General features: G+C 36.2%; 1 protein-coding gene across 6 annotated transcripts in view; it reads right to left on the bottom strand.

The window, feature by feature from the left end:
* ELP4 (elongator acetyltransferase complex subunit 4) overlaps positions 1–17101 on the bottom strand; it is a 140139-nt gene that overhangs the window by 95008 nt on the left and 28030 nt on the right. For all 6 annotated transcript variants that reach the window (XM_021536708.4, XM_085579586.1, XM_085579585.1 and 3 more), the window contains 2 exons: positions 10937–11068; positions 6054–6193 (listed from right to left, as the gene is read on the bottom strand). In XM_021536708.4, coding sequence (XP_021392383.2) covers positions 6054–6193; positions 10937–11068 — 272 coding nt within the window. The remainder of the gene's footprint in view (positions 1–6053; positions 6194–10936; positions 11069–17101) is intronic.

Raw genomic sequence — 17101 nt, 5'->3', positions numbered from 1 at the left:
TGATTACTTCATATTAACTAGTTCAGTGCTCAGACATTTAGTGAAAGCTAAAATCTCTAGGGATTAAGATAACTTAATTATGTCAGGCTCACATCTAGAAGATTAATGATTTAAGGTATCAACTTAGAGTTGAAACCATTCCAGCCTGGTACTAATCTTCTGTAACTGATAGACATCTACCCAGTTGTTATTCCAAGTATACCTAATCAATGCCCTGATGAACAGAGCTGACTTTCTATGAAAATTTTCATACATTTTCACAGCTTTATTTGCATGACAGCAAAATTGTGAGGTGGCATTTATTCTGTGTATTGTTTAGAAAATATAACACTCAGAAAACAAACAAAAGCAAACCAATGGCTAAAAATGGATTTAAGCAGACTTAACACAAAATGAAAGTTCAACAAATCATCTTGTCAGACTTAGAAGCTCTTTACTTCCAAAGAGCAATTCAGGTTCTCATTTTTAAAAGAGAAATTGTTTTCTTAAATCCCATGGACCACACTGGGTTGGATGTCTGGACCTGATGCAGGTTCCTCACTGCAGATTAAGCTCTTTATCTTTTCTGGCTTTGACATTTTCTTCCAGTCTAACTAACTACCATCAAAGGTTGAGGATTCAAACTCTTGCTGTACTTCTTGGGAAATATGACAGGTTATTTTGAAAGTTTTACCGCTAAAAATTTTGCCTTGTTTGCTCCATAATTTTGTGCCTGGTCTGGTAACAGCTCAGGTTGGAAGGCACTTGAGAGACCACCTGGCCCAAATATTAATGAAATATTATCGTTAATATTATTCCCATTACTTTACTAAGAGCCTAGACTGTTATCCAAATGCATTTTTACTGATGAAAAAAACCCAAATAAACTTGTTTTCATCCCTTGGCAGAGAAGAAAATTCAACTTTTCTGACAAGCATGTAAGAATTGCAATGATCTGTCTTCCACTCCACTGCTTCATCGCAAAAATGTGTGTTTCCTTTAAGAAAACAGTATCCACATAACCCCAACCCTCAAATATACTTGAATTATAAATATCTACAATGAAAAAAGTCATGTGGTCCTAATAAATTTGAGTTTTGAAACAATCAATGGCAAAAAACATTAGGAGATTACCTTTCTTTGATATGAACACAAACTAGAGTTTCCAAATTAAACCATATTTTTGTTTCAGATTTAGTACCTTAGAAGCTACTGATTAAACTGATACACTTTAATCATTTAATATCCTTTATGAAAGTCAGAACTGAAAATTAACTGGCAGTATATGATCTCAACCTGATATTTCATGCATAAAGTCTGCCTTGCTATATAAAAAAAGCAAGCTGAACTTCTGAAGTCCATTACTTTCCCTGTTCTACCTACAGACTGTGGCAGCTGTCAGTTTACAGGGTGAACTTTAGCCCCCCACAGTAGCCAAAATTCTCTCTGTGACTTTGCATTATCACAACAGATAATATTTTATTTTGCCAGAGAATATATTGCAATCAAAATATTTGTTGATTTCTGATTCATTACTCACTTGTTTTTTAAAAGTTAGTGGATAAAAGAATAAAATAACCAAAGCACTAGCAGGATTAAGGGGTCCCAAAATTAAAACAAAGAAATAAAATAGAACTTCAATTAATCTACCAGAAAGAGATTTGCAGCAAATAAATAATTTTTAAAAACAAAGTAATATGTGTAGATTTTTTAAAATGTCAAAATAGGTGCTCTTCTACCTCTTTCTAAAATATTCATGGTTTCTTTGATTTTGACCCATCTTATGTAAATAAGAACATAAAGAATATTGTAGAAACACTGTTTATAAAAGCTAGTTGCATTACCCTTCTGGCCATATTTGTCACAATATTTAGGGAAGGAAATAAGATTTCTTATTTTCCAATTTCTAGTCTATTTTTGGTTTTGTTGCTAAACACAACTTGATGTTGATAAAGGGTATAAACAATTCCTTCTTTACTCTTTTTTTTTGTTTAGCACTTTAGTGATGGATAAAGCAAGAGCTGGCAAGAAGGTATCCTGGTTACAACAAAGGCTCTGACTTCTCTGCTGATAGTTTCCAAGCAGTTAACAAAGGTTGGGTTATCAAGGGTATGACAAATAGCCTTGTTATGGAAAAGGAGACTCCATTAGGCAAGACAGTCAAACCTGTCTTATCTAAATTTATTGGTAAATCTAGTCTCTAGATAAATGTATTCCTTTTTCAAAAGCACATACTTTCCTAAGGTAAGATTCACAGGTATTACTGAAAAACTACAACCTATTTATTTTGTTTCTTTTGATTATCAAACCTCCTTGTTTGGTAATTGTCCTGAAGAAGAGATAGAAAATCAGTGTTGCCTGCAGTGCACAGAGCCACCAGAGAGGATATTCCTGCCTTCCTGCTGGGTGTCAGCTCCAGCAGTGCAGCCACCAGGACACCAGAATATCCTGGCAACAACCACTGCAGAACAGCTGCTGTCAGCCACACATCCCTGCAAGCCTGGGCCCAGCACTGGCACCAGGACACAACTGCCCTTCCCAACACAAAAGTGAGACAAGACAGAGAAGGTTTGTGCCTTCTTCTGCACCAAACACCCAGGCCTATTTACTGCTGCCTTTAGGAGCACTGGCTTTGCAGCCTGTCTTCAATGAATTTTTATCATGGGGAAATGAACTTCCATCCACCTTGAGTGATTATCCCAAGGGAACCCTGGGGTCTAATTCAGCCATCAGGTCCCAGAGCTGCAGGAAGGAGAGCAAACATGGCTATAAAATGTTATACCTACACTGTCTGGCAGGTGCCAGTTTACAGGGTAATTGCCCCCCCTCTATCAAAAACCAGATACACACACACATGTGAAAACACAGGAAAGAAAAGGAACACTGATCCAAACTCTAAGTTGAACAAAGGATGTTGATAACCTCCAAAACTCATTTTTAATTGCAAAGAAAAGGTCAGTTTTAATCTAATCAGTCCAAAAAAAAAAAAAAAATCACCTTTCTTTCCAAGTCCATAAAGAAACTAAGTGCTTGTGTGGATAGCTAGAGAGGGACATACATATAAATATACATCATGTCTCAAGAGGGCCAAGAGTTTCTGGCCTACATAAAGTCCCTATGTCTCTGATCCTGCAAGGGAAACTCTGAAATGATCTTAGAAAAGACATTAGTTACAATTACACAGACAGTTCACTCAGCGAGGAACAGGTGAAATAACATGGATTTAGTTTTTGGATTTAATTTAGACATCATGACTAATGTGAATTAAAGAATCACAAATACAGGGATGAAAAGGACCTCAATTAGTCTGACAGAGGTTTACTTAGCTTGTCCTTAGGAATTTTTAGTGATGGAGATTCTACAATACTCCTAACTCATGACTGCAAGGCAACTTCTTGTGCAAATAATTAGAAAAACATCTCCATGTTTCCTGACTGTATTTTTACCACTACAATTTACTGCAGCCCATGATTGCAGAAGACAGAGTTACACCCTCTGCATGTCTGCTTTTAACTCTGCTTCAATTTTCTAAGAACTTCCATTCTTCCTTTCAAGCTTTATATCAGGGACTGTAATATTCAAAAATTCTTCCTTCCCACCTTGTCTTAACACTGACCTAGTTCAAACTTTTTAAAAAAGGTAACCAAAACCAACTGTGTTTGTGGTCAGAAATGACAATAACCAAAGTTAGAAGACAAATGATCTACTGTAAAGAAAGACTTTACACAACTCTGCATTTCCCACAGATTTCTAAGAGTTTGCTATTCCCAGTGTGGCCTTATGTGGCTTTATTCCTCCCTGTCATATATCATATAGTTTTTAGACTGCATGATAATGTTTGGGATGGTGGCTGGCTGTTACTTTGGTACCTGCCTTTACTCCAAACACCACAATTCCTTCATTTCCTTGGGAGAGGCCTCTCGAAGGAGATCCTTGTTGAGATGGCAGGGAGAGGAAAAGGAGATAAATATTCCAAAGCCCAGCTTTTTCTGATCATATTCCTTACCTCATCACTCTGTGCTCTACCAATTTGCCAAGAAAATTACATAAATCTTTCTGTTAGATTTAAACTAAAAAAAAAAAGTGGAACCCATATAGTAAGAATGATGCACTTTTATCAGGCTAGCACACAAGGACAATATCAGCATTAAACAAGACTTATAAAATCAAATGCATAGAGTCCATTCCGTATGCTATGCTGATGAGTTAATTTGATTTTAATGTAAAATGAACTAATACTTGACAGCCATATAGTTAGTAGATGAGTCACAACATTCTTATTAGCTAGAGAAGAGAAAGTGAGTTAAATTGCTCAGTAACTGTAACAACATGTGCAACCTGTCAGATATTTTTGTGTCCATCCTCTATTGGTTTGCTACTAAAAATTAGAAATGATAGCATTAACATCTAAACAAAGTTGGTTCAAATATTTACTATAGAAAGAAGTTCTCTGCTTTGTCCTAAAATTGGGAGTTTTTTTATACTATCACGAGAATTTATTTCACAAAGCAGGGACATTTGATCATGTGACACAGAACAAATTAGAGAGAGACTTGGCTTTTCCTTTGCTACAGCTCTCAGACAGGTGGTTCATACTGCACTTTCATAAATCTGAGGTTTTATATGAGTGCATTGCAGTGGAAATCACTCCCAATGAATCCCACACTGCCCGCAGGAGCTTGCCCTATACACTGGGATCTATAAAGTCAGGTATTATATAAGTTACATAAATTATACTATTATATAAATTCAGTGACTAGGCTGGACAAAGAAATTGCTGGTCCCTCCTTGATGTTTGACTTGACTTGAAGTGTCTCCAAGGAAGATACAATGGATGTGTGACTACAGGCTAAGATGAGTCTTTGCTACTGTCACTCATTTTCTCTCAGTCTTCCTTAATTCACTACTGACAGACATAAACATAATAAGTTATTCATTCTCAGAAGAGTTTGAATAGGAAATGTTTTGTAAGACGTAATTAGTGATTGTAATTTTATTCACAGTATATTGCATTTTCCTTAGGTGAAGCTGTAGGACGTAAGAAGTAAAAGCACATCATCAACTAATCTGATCTAGCACTCTAAGCTATGTAGGTCAAGGATGGCCTGTCTCCTAAGCCCTGAAAACTGAAGGCATCCTTTTAAGGCTGATAGCCACCTGACAAGCCCATCTCCGAGCTGCTGGGGCACGGTGCTCAGGGAGGATTCTCAGCCAGACAGAAACAGCTCTGGCAGCAGGGCTGGGCTCAACATGCAGCTAGGCTGTCCTAGTAATGTCTGCCTTGATTGTCACTGCCATCCTGCTCCCCACCCTGCTGGTTTTCAGTTACCTCCTTCCTCTGTTGAGTTCAGGATTGAAGGCACTCAAGAGGATAGTTCATGTTCAGACTCAGGTGTTTATTATTTCTTGTCCCATGTTACATCTCACAGCCATGAGTTCTGCAGTTCTTCACTAACAAGGCACAAAATGGCTAACTATCTCTTGTTACAAGGTCTTTTAAGGCTAAACTATCCAATTAAGAAATGACACCTGTTACTTTTAACCCAATAACCAACTACCTGTGCCTGCAATGTGGACTTTTTTTATCTAATTGCACAAAACCACCCAAACCCATAGAGAAGGAGAAGGTGAAGAAGGACCAGCCACTGCCCTAAAACCTTCATCTTGCTTTATATCTATTACTATATTCCAAAACTCCACACTCTTAAGTTTCCCACCCTGTAACGTTATACATCTCTATTCAAACTCCACACCCACAATCTCAGTTCTATCAATCAAATTTGGAAGCTTCTCCACGGCCTCAGGTCAATGCAGAGTTCTCCTGGGGCTCAGTGCCTGTCAGCACAGAAAGTCTGAAATTCTCAGCAGCCAAAACTCCAACACTCCCCCAGCTGGGAGCAGAGCTCTGAGCTGTCTCTGTGCCCCACCAGGCAGGTGGCACTGAGAGGCAGCCATGGCCAAACTGCTCCTGACCCCACTTTCATCACCACAGCAAGTGCAGACCCAAAAATATCCTTTCCTGCCAATATGCATTCAAAATCCAAACACAACAGGACCATGGTGTCAAAACTTACCATGTTTTCATTTTAGGCTCGAAAGGCAATTCTTCATGGAGGTAAAAACTGTGCAATTTTACAGACTGACACAGCTCTGGAGATATTTTCTTAGAAATATCATAATAATGGCCAAACTTTGTATGCGTTGTTGGGCTGACCTGTAGGAACAATACTGATTACAATCTTAAACTATTATCAGTCAAAAGAAAGTAATTAACTAGCAATGCACTTCCAACCTCTGGTTTTTTCCTCCATTCAGCCTAAATAAAAGCTTCAGGTAGAAAAACATGATAATATTTACTACTAAGCTTTCATTCCCTCATTGTCATACCTGAATGTGAATCTTACGAACAGAGTTCAACCTTTACTATTCCAAGCTGCAGGACCAAAGTGCAGTCAGATAATTAAAAGAATGTATTTTTGCACAAGTTCTAGAGAGATGATCACAAATATGCAAAGGCCAGATCTCTGAAATCAGCAGAATATCATGTGTTTCACCTCTGATTTTTCAGTCTCTGACAATTACATGGTTCTACAGAAATAATTTCAGCTGACTTGGAAAATGTTTCTCTTTATTTATGATCAGTGAAAAAAAACAAACCATGGCATCTTCAGAGAAGTGATTTTAATAGAAAAATAGGAAATAGTTTAAAATTATTTTTAATTCATTGAAAATTGAATAAATAGTAGGTTAAGCATTACACACAATAACTATGATTTGCTGTAATGAATATACCTTTTCATCAGAGCTTTATTTTGGTATATAAAACATCATAAACCAAATTTAACATACACCTGGGCAGGAATGATACATTTTGAACATGCTGTACTAATAAATAGAGGAAATAAATGCATATGTTTGTTCCACATTAATGGAATTCAGAACAGAACCTGCAACATTATTTGAAATATACATGTAAAGTTAACCACCCTGTCCTGGTTTAGCCCACCCCCTGAGACTGTTATACCATAAAATATTTAAGTAGATAGTATTTTACCAAAAATGTATTAAACTGTTAAGATTAATTAAAATGATTTTATTTAGGGCAGATATTTTGAAATTTTTTATTTGATTCATAGCTGTTAGGCAGGGTCAGTTACCAGAGAATATCAATAGTTAACAAGAAGGCAATATTTTCCTGGAATAACCAATGAAACCCAAACTTTTAGCTAAAAGAAGTAATTTGTTTTTAATTAAAAAAACTCATGGAATTTCTTATGAGTATCTAATCATTAGAGGCAAACTAATTTTATAAAAAGAAAAAATAGAAAAGCACATTCTCTAAATCTATGTACCAATTTCTTGGTATCTGATTTTTAAAGTAGGCAGTTCAGTAAAACATAACATTCTATCAAAATTTAAATGTTTTTTATTGCAAAATGTAACTTTATTCAAAACAAGGGTTCTGAAAGCAATTTAAACAGGGGCTGTTCTTTGGCCTATAATCTATTCTTTATCCGGATTACAGATCAGAATGTTTTTACTGCAATCTCTGCCAGAGCTCATCTTTTTATTGTGTACTTCCAAGCCCCCTTAATGTTTTAGAAAGGCCTTGACTAACTGAACTTTGATCTGATGTCTTCATTGAGAAAAGCTCCAGGTTGCCTATTTCAGATGCAAATCCTTCCTGAGGCCCAATAGAGTTTAGTAAAGACAGCAAAAAAGAAGAAACAAGAAGTTTCCAGGATCCTCTTTGAGAATCCTGAGGCACATTGGTGTCCTTAATCCACCCCGCTGCACGGATTAAGGTAGGTGATAACCTCTCTTGCTGCCAAAGAATGAGCACAGCGCCTACAAACTGGGTGGAGCCTGGGATTTGGCACTAATAAAACCCCATAAAAGCAATAAAAGCTGGGTCCATGGCAGAGGGCCCTGAATAGGGCTCAGTGTCCTGCATTCCCAGGCTTAGCAGGGAGCTCGTGGAAAGCCTACCTGACTCAAGGAAGCGTGAATAATGGAAAAGAGCAGAGCGGGCGCGCAGGGCGCCCAGCGCACACTCACCGTCCCTCTCTGATAATGATATCTTGGGTTGTAAGGGTTTCTGTTATGGTTTTTCTGATTATAGAAAGCTTTTAGCTTTATATAAAGTTATCGTTTAGTTTATATTAAGTTATTACTAGGATCTTTTCACAGGGTGATGGAGACAAGACAATTCTATTCCAGCTGGAGACTCAAGCACAGTCTCTTCAAACTTCAGGCCCAAAGCATAAACATGGTGAGAAGAGGAGGGCAAGCAAGCAAGCAAGGAGGACGAAACTTCATCATTTGAAGCTATTCATTGGAAAGTTGGCTCCTGTGTGCAAATGGACTAAAACTTATAAAAATGTGAGATCTCCTGACCGAGCCCTCTTTTGCTTCCATCTTGGAACACTCCAGGTACTGCCAGGGTGTGGCCTTGGAAGGCTCTTCAATAAATCTCCACTTTATTCCTCTTAACTCTGTCTAGCCTCTGTCCCAGCTCCTTAAGGCACCAATCTGAGCAGGCTGGAGGCTCAGGCCAGCTCTTTCCTGGATTCCTGTTTTGCACAAGGAGAAATACACTAAGTTGTCAGCGAGCAGAGCGTGCTTTTACGTGACCGTCTGCTGTTAATGTTTCTAATTGCAATACTAATGTGCTAGAAATCTCAGATTTAGGATGAACCAAGGCAGAAAATTGATTTCATGCTGTGACAGTTTATATATTGCCCCAAGAACATAAGCAGTTCATTCAAAAAAAAAAAAAAAGGAAAAACCACACTGTCTTGCATTGCAAAACAGGCTCTCCATATACTCAAAAGTTTAATTTAAATTCACCTCTGATACAGATGTAAGTAACAAACTGGCAAAGGCACAGCAAGCATAAAAAGGTCTTTAACTCTGAAAGATTTCTTATAAATTTTCTATTTTTTTGTTATGCAAAATACGTGCAATATGTAGAGAGAAACTGTGGCAGCTGTGAAGCGCAATAATGTAAAAACCATGCTTAAGAACAAAACAAGGTACCTGGCTAGTCTAACCAGGGTCAAATAAATGCAAAGGGAATATCTGAACTACCAATCAAAAATCTATTATTACTCAGAAACAGTAAACAAATCAATCATCAAAAAACCACAGAGACATCTTTTACTCAGCATTCCATCTCTGTATTTAGCCAGATAATGGATAGAAGAGTTTCTGCTATCATATTTAGAGTTCTAGCTAAAAGAAAAGTTAATTTTTCTGTTTCACAGTTGAAACTATTTGACAGTAGTTTTTGAAAATGCTTATTGGCATATTAACTCAATCAGTTTGGAAAACATGCCCTGGAATTTTACTTGACATTGGTTTTTACCAGCAAAGGAACATTTAAAGGAATCACAATCAAAGTCGTTCATTAAATTATTGAACTAAATGCATTGCTATGGTAGCAAGGCAGTATCAGATTTTTCCTCGATGGATATAATTACCAATGCAATTAACATAGAACAGAGCAAAAATTTTATGATAGCTGCAATACAAAATACAGAAAAGTATCAATTTAAAACCAATTTTTCACCAATTAAAATGTCCTGAGGAATTTTAAATACAGATAGTTTTATTCAAAAATTAAAACACAGAAAATATAAATCTTAAACTAACATACACAAAAAATATTGTGCCTCAACTATTGAGAATGATCAAGGTCCAATTCAAAAAGCAACAATAACAAGGGAAACTCCCCCAAAAGGACTGACCAACTTATTCTACCTTACATAATAATTTTCAATAATCACGGGCACATACATATTTTCAAGAAATACTACATTAGGGGAAGAAATGTATACTGCTATGAAGTTAAAGAAGATGAATTTTCAAATAGTTTTTCTATTTTGTTAGAACATCAGAACTCAATTTGTTAACAACATACAATTGTTTTCATATCAATGTATGAGGAACTCTGCCAGATTTTAAAACAGACCAATTATTTTGGGGACGGTTCAGAGTGGCCCAGCAAGCTCCACAATAAAAAAAATTGATGAGATTATATGATTACCCTGGAGGCTGTTTGATTTGGCATGTCACCATATATAAGTCTTTTCTGACACAACTATATAGCCATGTCTGTACAATTTCACAGAAAACCAAACATGCCAAGCCTTGTAAGATCATTTTGTCACATTCCAATTATGTTTTTAAGAATACAACTGAACTTACTGGGCAGGTACAACTACATCTAACCACAATTTATAAATGTAGACTAAAATGTATAGACAAAACCAGGATTTTGTTCTGGATAGACAGAAATGCTGTAATTTTGTTAAAGATTGATTGTGCCACTGGATTAAATAAGAAAGCCACCAGCCATGGGAGATTGATTATTCACAAAACACTAACTGTAAACTCTGAAAGACTCACCACTGAGCTTGTTCCTTACATTGTCCCTGCACAGTGATTAGCTCCCAGTGACAGTGAGGCTGACAGAATCTCAAGTGCTTGCTTTAGTTGTTATGCACATGGATAAGCAGGTCAACAGCTTCTTCCACACAGTACTTCCACTGCAGACATCCAGTAAGTTGTGCCGGTTAAACCTACTTAAGTAATTTGTGTGCAACTAAATTTGGGCCAAGTTTGGAAGCAAGTGCATGATCCAAATTTTCATAAAAAGCTGTCTCAATTTGATAATACTCATTGAAAAATCCCATGGGACTTAATTTTTTTTTTAATTTTAAAATTACTATGGTTTGTATTGAGTCTTAGAGTACCTGCAAACTCTCAAATTCCCTTTTTTTTTTTTTGCATCAATAATAATTGAAACATTCAGTGGTGTACGACAGTTTTCCCTGAAGAGGCAATCCTGCAACACTGCCCATTAGTAGTTCTGTTGTCTAGGTCCTACTGAAAAGCATTTGCTTTTCAAATTCATTTTGAGTGCAAGAGGAAAGAAGCTGAAAATACCCATTACCTCCATTTTTGGTAAATTTTGGTAGCGCCAGGCTATTTTCATAGAATCCTGAAAATCCTCAGACTTCACAGCTGCTGCTTCATCCCCCAGTTCCTTCCCATGGGAATCATTAAGCAAAGGGGCTGGAAGTTCCTACAGGTAGAGAGCAAAAGAATGTCAGCTACCTCCAGCAGAAATGGCAGTTCAGATTTTTATCCACACCCCCCTCCAACTTGATAACACAATTATCTGAGTAAAATGGGCAGCTGCAAAATCTGGAACAAAGCCTGATTAAAATAGCTCTTCTGAAGGACTGGCTCCTGCTAATACTGAACAGGAAAAAAACCCATGTAATTATTGTTGGAAAAATGAATTACAGAAGTAAAATAATGCAGAATGGAAATACAACATTTGATGTTCTACTTCATCTTGAGCAGGACCTATATTCATTTTTTTTGTAATCTTTCTTTAGAGACTGACTCCTAAACTACTCCATTTCTGAGAGTGGGCAAGTTCCCTGCATATTTCAGCTTATTTAAGCCTTTTCCCATAGCAAATGTAAGCCAATTTTAACATAAGAATTTTATCAGCTCCTGTAAATTTTCAGAAGTAACCAACAGACCACAACAGCCTAAAGACACCAGCTGAAAGTCACTGCAACAGGATGGTTTGAATTTTCTCTTCTGTTAGCCATCAGGCATGACATCTACTCATGATGGATATCTCATGGACAAAAACACAGGAAAGGGGGAAATGTTCAGTTCTGAATTTTTCAAAAGTTTCTAATGTACACTTTTTTGCTACACTACTGAAAAAGCAAATGACACATGAATTCAGAATTCATGCAATGGGCTTCTACACCTACTGGCAAAATAAAGTGCAATGAAGTTTCCTGCCCCAACTTTATCACACCCATCCCTGTAAGCTAGAGGGCAGAGAATCTCTGTGTGCTTAAAACAGAACAAGGCTTCAGCTAAAAACTGTGTTTTCCTTGAGCAAAGATTCTAGAGAAAGAACTGTGACATGCCTCAAGGGTTAAACCCACACTGAGCTAGCCAGTAGCTTGGTTACAATGCATTGGCTGTGGAGACATAAAAAGCAAATTAGAAACCTTTAGAAGAAGAATCTGGATTGAAGGGTGGGATAGAAACACTGCACACAGGGAGAGCTTATGGGGACCCTAAATATCCAGGTGACACTCATGGGTTTGCGTGGGTACACATGGCACAAACAGAAACATGCATAAAGGAGACAATGGAAGTTTAAACATGTCCATCTTTGGTTTGGTGTTACACTTATATTAAATAATTAATATCAGTATCTAATATTATATTAGATATCTATTATATTAGATACTATATATCTAATATATTAATGTCTAACAATGAATTAGTAATTAATGCCAATATTAACCCCCAATTAACTGAAATAATAATTTAATAATAAAATTAGTACTTAATTTGATTAATATGTTACTATATGAATATTTTATTTACATTTTATTTATTTTATTTACATTTATTTCATGATTTATTATTCATAATTTAAACATTAACATACTAATCCTTTACTAATAATTAATATTAATAACTAGTAAGATTATAATTAATAACTATTAATGTGTATAGTTCCATACATAGCCTTACCAACAATATATGCTACTTTGTTTCTTGTGCATAAATTAACATAGCATCTAGAATTATTGAAAAAAAGAGATTTCAGACAGCTGCTTCTGTCTCTTTCTGGGGTTGGTCACTACACCGTCTGAGGTCCCAGGCAATGGAAGTTATGAAAATTTTATAAACTTTATGTCTTAATAAAATTGCAGAAATAGAACAACTGTATCTGTGTGTTTCAGCAGCTCAGTAAAAAACACATAGAAAGCCTATTTTATTTCTTCTGCTTTTACAAATGAACTGAAAAAACCTGGTAATGACTACTCATGAGAATGATGATGTGCAGAGTTATATTTTCAGATTTATCACAGCTTGCTTAAAAATTACCCTTGCATACAACAAACTCATTACTATGTTAGTAAAAATTAGGCTTTCTGGGTAGGAAAGCTGCATAAAAATGAAAATTTTGATTTAGTGTTTACAGTTTTCATTAAGTTTACAGATTTATAATAGCCGTTTTAATTTTAAAAAATTACTTTAGTCAGAGTTCCATTACATCTACCCAGCAAGAAAGCAGGCAAGCTTTCAAACCAAAGATTTTTGACAGGTAGGAGAAAATGGAAACAGAACACTGCACTGAAAGGTTCTGAGAAAGTCTAAGTACAAACTAGAGCTGACAAGTACCCCGATGCATTTCACATACATGCAGATACAAACACTTGCATTTAATTCTAAGAGCGTTGAGGTACTACTTCATACTACAGATGAAGTACTTTTCTAAACAAAAAAAAGAGGTTACTTTGAATTGTTAATTTTATAACACAGCTATCCTCAGAGTTAATCAATCAATCTTGTTTTCCAATTGAAATGTTACCTTGAAAACACATACTGAACAGTTAAACTATTGTGCAGATTTAATTTCCTCATACAGGAAATAGTCATAGTTTTAAACATATTTAATATTATTATTCATAGATTTAAATTTCCTATCATTAAAAGATCTTTCTTTTTCAGTGAAGAGCTTCTGATTCTTGATCATCTCAAAATATTCCTTATTTAACAGTAATTTTTAAACACCAAACGAAGATTCATTTAAAAAACTGAGTTCTGCAAAGAAGTAATTTGGAGGCCTAAATATTTTCAGATCAACTTGCTCCCGGGTAATTTTTTTGTAGTGGTGGGTAATCTCTGTTTTTTTTCTGACAAGGCCTGCAGAAATCATGAAATCTTGCTTAAACATTTCATCCAACTCCTTGAGCTTGCCCCTGCTTCAGACACCACCACAGACAGAAGAATTTGCTCCCTCACCCTGCTGTAACATCATGGGGCAGCTTTCACACCACCTGCAAAGCCAAAAGCCAGGAAATGGCACGTTGTACCATTCTCCTTCCTGCAGGTAAAGAGGAAAACAACAGCAACATTTCTTAAAGCTATTTAATATTTTTCTCCCCTAGAAAAATCATTTGTGCCGCTGGTTCATTGTTGTTATGTAGTAACTGGGAAAGTGAAATGTGAGACAAGGACTTAACTACATAAATTTGTGTATTTTACTCATAAAATGTATTTTATGCTGAAAAAAGAACAGAGGTCAAGACAATAAGGGTGAGAGGCTCTCCAAGCTGCTTAAATAACCTCATATAACAGTGAGAATAAGTTCCTGACTTCCAGTCAGAGAACAAAACCTCCTTACATGGCCCTGTGTGGCAGGAAGACACCACAAACCCCAGCTGCTTGCTGACACCCAAAAAACTCAGCCCAAAACAATCAGAGGCACACACACCATCAGTGCAACACAATTAGGCACTGTGGTGTGTCCTAACTGCTCCTAAGAAAGAAGATTAAGAGATCAAGGAAAAAAATGGTTTCACCTGAAGCTGATAAAAGATTTTGGCTGCCAGAGATGAAAATCCATCTAAGGATCATCTGAAACAGGCTTTATTTTTTTTGTCAATATAGCTTGCTTTTAATTTCTAACACAAGAAAGTGTTTTTATTTTGACATAATAAAAAACTAGAATAATAAACTAGACATAATAAAAAAAGTAGAAGAGCACGTGCATCACCTTAGGTCTGGTTTATTCTGTCTTGCCCCTTGCAAGGAAAAGGAGAAAAGACCAGGAGCACTCCAGGAACTCTCTCAGACCAAAATCAACTCCAAGCTACTTTTTAAACGCCTAATAACTCCCATGCTTAGCTAATGAATGTTCCTTAGATGTACCATGTTCTTGTCCCTGTGCAAGGGACACTGAGCTTAAAGACATTTCTGGGGCTACCACATCTCACAGCCATGCAATTTTCTCTGCCAACACTGTTCTAAAGCAAAGATATCCTGAATGACACTCCTGGATGTGGGGGCTGTGACCTACATGGCCTCTGAGAAGGCTCTGTACATAATAAGCTGCAGCCTGGAGAAGGAGCTCTGCCTTTGGATATTTTGAAGACAAACTGCCTGAGCTCAACCTGTTTTATCAACTTGGTTAAACACATTCCAAGATGTACTTGAGCACAAAGGGGTGGTGGGGGGGAAATTCCAATCCTATTCAAGATATATCTGTAATTTGATCATATTCTATATAAAGAACAATAAACAGAGCTAATAAAGATTGGTTACCTCTAGATTTGCATCCCAACTTTACCATGTTATCCCAGCTTCAGATACTCTCAATTCCATTTACACCAAGCAGTCAGAGGAAAAAGAGGCAGAACATGCAGGGGCTGTTTGAAGGTATGTCTGTGTTCCTCAGAAGCCAACATGCCTTCATCAGCCTCCTAAAGACTCAAAAAAATACCTAGTCACTGGTTTTCCTCAGGATGTACTGATTCATGTATCTCAGTCCTTAACTTAAAAAAAAAAACCTTTTAACTTTGTAAACTTTATGGGTTCTCTCCCTAAGTAAACTAAAGAAAGACTATAATAAAACTTGTAAACTAAAATTAAACTAAAATATATAAATTTTATTTCTTTACATTTTTAATAAAAAGAAAAAAGTTATTAAAACAATATTCTAAGTTTTATTCTAATTCTTAATACTCTCTTTAATTACTATTAATAATTTTTTTCCTTATACCCTTTTAAAATTTTAAACCTACATTACCCTTCTCCTAATCCTACCTCACAACAAAAAGAACACTAATAATTAACCAACACTAAACCCACCACAGTCCTTCATACATGAGCCAAAAAAATCTCAAAATTAACAAAACCTCAAATTAACAAACCAAAACCACTACAGTAGGCAATATTGAAAACACTGAATGATCCACACATTTCTTTTCTTCGTATCTGCTTTTATTCTTCACAATAACTGGAAGTGGAATGAAAGGCTTTCCCCTCTTCTGACTCTGGAAATGAAATTCAATTCTTTCTTTCAAGAAAGGAACTGTTTCCAAAGCTGACCATGCCTGAGTGACACAGAGCACCTCAGTGTGAGTGTTGGCAACCCAGCTGCCATTGCACAGGTCTATCCTCAAAAATATTTCTGTCATTACACAGATAAATCCTCAAAAATAAAGGCTGGATGCTTGGATCTATACTTCGCAACTTCTCAGTGCCATGAAAGGGTTCATTACTGTCCAAGAATTATATAATTTAGGATTTAATAGATTTATGTTCTTCAAATCAAATCAGAATTTTAGAAAAACACAGTATTAACAAAATAGGTAAAATTTATTTATAAAACTTCAACCAGAATTCTGAAATGAAAGTGTTATTTAAACAATAAACCAAGAAAAGGAGATACGGGCTATCAGCCCATAATCCCTCTATTTAATCTATTTTGGCTGAAAAATATCTCAGCTCCTACATAACAGAGCTTGTAAAAGCTTTACGACTGGCAATTTTGTGGCATCAGTGTGTCTGTCAACTTCTGAGAACTGTTACATTCTCCCAGGCTAAAAAAAGGCAAATCTTTCATAAGGTACATAAAAAACCAAAGAATGTGACAATGCATTAGTTAAAATAAAATAAAAAAAACCCACAAAAAACCATACAGCATTTCTTGGGGTCAACTAAAATACAAGTCTTTGCTGTGCAGCATGAACACACGAAAAGGCAGACGTGCTAAAGTTATTAAGGGCAGTTGGGCTGGAGAGAAGGAAGTTTGTTGCTGTTTTAAAATAAAAAAAAAAAGTTTGGGAGGAAAAAACAGTTTTCTGAAGTGCTCACAGTAAATGACGACATAATTAAAATAATTTAGTTTCCTGCAAACCAAGCTATGAAGGTTTTATTGCAAAGAAGGAACAATTTATTTCAGTAATAAACCTTTTATCTTTGCAATAAACTGGTGGATGAGCTGTACCTGCTGCAGCCCAGGTCCTTCTGGGTTTGCTGCCACATTACCGAGCCTGCCTTGTTTTGGCAGATGCACGAAGCAAAATCAGATTCTAACAGTTTGACCTCTCTCACTTCTTGTGTTCTCTGGGGGATAATAAAATCCAAGATACAATCCCACAGCAGTTAATGAAGCTTAACCTCACACCCTCTTAATTACCAATGCATTACACCAACTATAGGCATCATACTCCTCTCTAAGCTATTTTACAATTCTAAAGAAGTACTACTGTGCTATTAT

This window comes from Lonchura striata, chromosome 5 (genome assembly GCF_050655825.1).
Source record: "Lonchura striata isolate lonStrDom1 chromosome 5, ASM5065582v1, whole genome shotgun sequence".
Lineage (NCBI taxonomy): Eukaryota > Metazoa > Chordata > Aves > Passeriformes > Estrildidae > Lonchura > Lonchura striata.
The sequence above is the reverse complement of the archived record's forward strand: the minus strand, read 5'-3'. Positions and strand labels throughout refer to the sequence as shown.